This window comes from Chrysochloris asiatica, unplaced genomic scaffold (assembly GCF_000296735.1).
Source record: "Chrysochloris asiatica unplaced genomic scaffold, ChrAsi1.0 scaffold00003, whole genome shotgun sequence".
NCBI classification, from domain to species: Eukaryota; Metazoa; Chordata; class Mammalia; order Afrosoricida; family Chrysochloridae; genus Chrysochloris; species Chrysochloris asiatica.
Genome location: NW_006408521.1, coordinates 26,122,541 through 26,127,044, shown reverse-complemented (window position 1 = coordinate 26,127,044; position 4,504 = coordinate 26,122,541). Strand labels below are relative to the sequence as shown.

Genomic DNA, 4,504 nt, shown 5'->3' with positions numbered 1-4,504 from the left:
TACTTTGGACATATCAGGAGAGACCAGTCCCTGGAGAAGGACATCATGCTAGGTAAAGTGGAGGGTCAGCAAAAAAAGGAAGACGCCCCCCAACGAGATGGATTGGCACGGCGGCAGCTGCCATGCACTCAAGTATATCAACAATTGTGAGACTGATACAGGACCAGGCAGTGTTTGTACTGTTTCACCTAAAGTTGCTATGACTCGATACCAACTTGACGGCATCTTGCCATAACAAAGAAGGGAGATGGGAGGGAAAAAAAAAAATGGAAGCAACAGACAACAGAGACATTAATAAAAGCGTAAGTCTGTTAACTGAAAGGTCAGTGGTTCAAACCCACCAACCGTTCCATGGGAGAAAGATGTGGCAGCAGTCCACTTCTGGAAAGATTGATAGCTTGGCAAACCTCATGGGGTAGTTCTACTCTGTCCTGTTAGGTTTGTATGAGCTGGAATCACCTCAACAGCAGTGGGTTTGGTTTTGGTTAAATAGTAACTACAGGAGTCCGTAGGTGCCACAGACGGTTAAGTGCTCAGCTGCTAAATGAAAGGCTGGTGGTTTGAACCAACCTGGAGTTCCTTTGGAAGAAAGGCCTGTTTCTGAAAAGTCACAACTATGAAAACCCTGTGAAAGTACCATATTTTGAAACACATGGGGTCACTATGATCTGGAATCTACTTAATGGCAAGTGGTTAATAGGAACCATGGGAGGGTTGTGAAGTGCCATTGAGACGGGACAGTAGGTGAAACAAAATGAAGGTTTATTTTAGGGTAATATAGAAGACAAAACACTAAAGACAGATTCCCCAGAATTTCTGCCCCAGCAGAAATGACAGGGCCACAGAAGGAAGACAGCTGGGGCTGATGAATCACACAGTGTACTCCTTTATCTTTTCAGTGTTCTGTGCAGATGAAATCAAGACGATTAGAACATCCAGGGTAATCTTGATGTGGGAAAGAAACGCCCAAAAAACATTTCCTGAAGAGTATATATTTTGTGTACTTTCTTAAGCTTACACAAATTTAAGTATCATTTGAATTGTTGTTAAGTGCTGTTGAGTAGAGTGACTTGGTCTTCATGGTCTGCTGCTATGTAGAAACATGGATAGGAGGGTATGGCAAGGAGCGGTCAAGTCAGGCATGCTTCCATAACTTGATTCCTCAGAGCATGAAGTTAAACAGACAACTTTAATCTTGCTTTATAGAACTCTTCTCTTTCTGGTCCTAGGGTCTGTTAGGATGGTATATGGTGAAAAGCGGATTGGAAGAAAAACCAGACTCCCATGACATCCCTCGAGTCAGTCAGTACCGCCTCGCTGCACACCTGGGATCAGCCCTGGTTCTGTATTGCGCCAGCCTGTGGACCTCGCTGTCACTGCTGCTCCCACAGCACAAGGTAAAAGTTAGTCTGTGTTGTTGCCATAGCTGCAGAGATGCTTATGGCTTCAAGGGAATGAAGATTCAATTCTGGTGGTAATAGGAGGGTCTGAGTCAAAACCCAGGCATTCCTTAAGTAATATCTGTCCATTTATGGAAACTACATATACCTAATGCTTACAGACTGTGGATAAGTTTGGGACAGCAAAGAAAAATGCAATTATTCTGTTGAGCTGGGGCAACTCATTCTAAGGAGAATTTGTACAGGACCTGAATATTTTGTCAGCATTGTTTGCTGGGGGAGGTGAAAGCACAGATTTTAGGGAAAATGTAGGAAGGAATCCCAACAACAGGAAATACCACAAGCACTTTAATTCTATCTCCCAAAAGGGAAGATGGACAGGGAGGCAGGGAAGTATGTAAGAGCCATGTGGTATTGTTTATTCTTTAGCTGTATGTAGATGAGCCGTGGCATGGTGCTGTAGGATAAGCACTGGACTAGTAACTGCAAGGTCAACAGTTCAAATTCACCATCTGCTCTCAGAAACCTACATAGGGTCACTGGGAGTCAGAACTGACTCGATGGTACAAAACATCAAGTATATTTTTAAGTGTATGTTGTTTTTAGGTGCCATCGAGTCAGTACCGATTCATAGTGATCTTATGCACAGCAGAACGAAACACTGCCCGATTCTGGGCCAACCTCGTTATCGTTGCCATGTTTAAGCCCATTGAAGCTGCCACTTTGCCTGTCCATCTCACTGGGGTCTTCCTCTTTTTCTCTGACCCTCCACCCTACCAAACATGATATCCTTCTCAAGCAACTGGTCCCTCCTGACAGTGTGTCCGAAGTATGAGAGATGAAGTTTGGCCATCTTGGCCTCCAAGGAGCACTCTGGCTGCAATTCTTACAATACAGATCTGTTTGTTCTTTTGGCAGCCCCTGGCACTCTCAATATTCTCCTCCAACACCGTAACTCAAAAGCATCAATTCTTCTATGGTCTTCCTTATTCCTTAAGTGTATAGGACCAGCATATTGTTGTTTTGTGCTGTCGAGTTTTCTGACTCATAGCGACCCTGTATAGGACTTCCAAGGAGCAGCTGTTGAGTTTGAACCACTGACCTTGAGGTTCAAACCAGCCTCGAGGTCTAGTGCTTATCCTGCAGCTCCACACCAGGACTCCGAAGAAGTATATAGAAGTGCACAAATGCGTATCTACTCTCCAGGACATTTTTCTGGGCATCTCTTGCCCCACTTTACGATATTCCTGTATGTTCAGATCATAGTAAACCTCAACAATCTTGTCTGTATTTTTTCTGTGTGCTGACTGACTAATGGAGATGTTTGCTGCCTCTGTAGTTCCTGCAGTTTAGCTTATCTGAGCGGTTTTCTTTCTTAGTTACCTGAAACGCGGCAGCTCCTACGATTGAGACAGTTTGCTCATGGAACGGCAGGCTTAGTGTTCCTGACAGCACTCTCAGGTAGGACTCTTCTCATCAATCAGGGCCTGGTTTCCACTCACCCAAGTCTCTTGTTGATGCTTTGCCCATTCCTTCTGCCTTTGATTTCATACCTGCCTCTCATACCTGCCATCTTCATCCTTTGTTCTCCCTTCTGTCCTCCTTTCTACAAATCCGATCTCCCAGTGAACAAAAATACTGAGCATTTACCTGGATCCAAACTATATTGGTTCAAATCCTGGCTTCACCACCTAGGCACTATATGACCCGTGTAACTTCTCTAGGCCTTTACATCCTCATCTGTAAAGTGGAGATGATGATAATAGTATGAGGGGTTTCAAAGAGTTTGTGGAAAATTCCATTATCTTTTAATTCCCTTTCCCACAAACTTTTTGAAGATCCTGGTGTATGTGAAGTGCTTAGAACAGTACCTGGCGGTTTGTAGCAAATACTTAAGTGTTGACTGTTGTTATCATCACGTAAACATTATTGCCGTTACATTATACCAAGATGTGTCCTACAGAAGGCCTGCCATCAAAGGTGCTTAAGGTGAGGAGTTCAGCAGGGTGGAAAGACCAGCATAAATCTTTCTCATTCTTTAAACCACACCTCAACCTCACTTTTGCCAGAACTGTGTGATCATCTAACATAGTAGCCACTAGCCTCATATGCTTTTGGAGTCCTGGTGTGGCACTGTAGGATCAGCACTGGACCACAAGGTTGGTGGTTGAAATCCACCAGCCACTCCTCGGAAACCCTGAGTTTGGAACCAACTCGACTATGAGTTGGAACCAACTCGACAGCACTTAACAGTACCACCACCGTAGATCTGTTATTTTCTGACTACACCTTTTGTCTAACCATGGGATAATAGACTTTTCTATGTCAGAATTAGTGTTTGATCTCTTTTTGCTTTTATTTTAACAAACACGATTTATCTTGGATCTCAGGGGCTTTTGTGGCAGGACTGGATGCTGGGCTTGTTTACAACTCCTTTCCCAAGATGGGGGAGTCCTGGATCCCAGAGGATCTCTTCACCTTCTCACCCATCCTGAGGAATGTGTTTGAGAATCCCACCATGGTGCAGTTTGATCACCGTGTTCTGGTAAGTCTAGCTGGGAGACTGGTGAGAAGCAGTAGTGCTGTTTCAGGAATGCAGGTGATGGGGGCCAAGGCTGCATGTGGCTGGGGATGTGGGGAGGGAGTGTTCTCAGGCGTTGGTGCCAGTGAAGCATCGCTGGCAACAAACAGGGAGAGGGGCGAGCAGTTAACTGTAGTCCCTTTTGTTTTTGGAAGAATTCCCGGTAACAGCTGTCCGACCTGATGCTTTTGTCCCAATCACCCACATCCCTCCAAACACTGCCAACTTCATCAGTTCTCATATGCCTTTACCACTTTGGCAAGTGGTAGCCTCCTCCAATCCTATACATACACCGGAGAGTTGTTTCAGCAGAAATTAGGAACAAAGCATGCAAAGATGTTAGCCAAACACATAGTTGTCAGAGCTGTACCAGATCCCAGCAGCCAGGACCATCATACAGGGGACTTCAGAAAATTCAAGAAAAAAATGGAATTAAAGGGATTTTTTTCACAGACTTTTTGATGTCTCCTCAAATGTAGTTTTCATTTCTTTTAAACTAACATTAAGTTGTTGTTGTTGTTGT

The 4,504-nt window shown here is 44.3% G+C and overlaps 1 protein-coding gene across 1 annotated transcript in view; it reads left to right on the top strand.

Annotated features, from left to right (window-relative positions):
* LOC102815001 (cytochrome c oxidase assembly protein COX15 homolog) overlaps positions 1-4,504 on the top strand; it is a 14,593-nt gene that overhangs the window by 7,427 nt on the left and 2,662 nt on the right. The window contains exons 5-7 of the mRNA XM_006831240.1: positions 1,230-1,397; positions 2,780-2,861; positions 3,791-3,945. Coding sequence (XP_006831303.1) covers positions 1,230-1,397; positions 2,780-2,861; positions 3,791-3,945 — 405 coding nt within the window. The remainder of the gene's footprint in view (positions 1-1,229; positions 1,398-2,779; positions 2,862-3,790; positions 3,946-4,504) is intronic.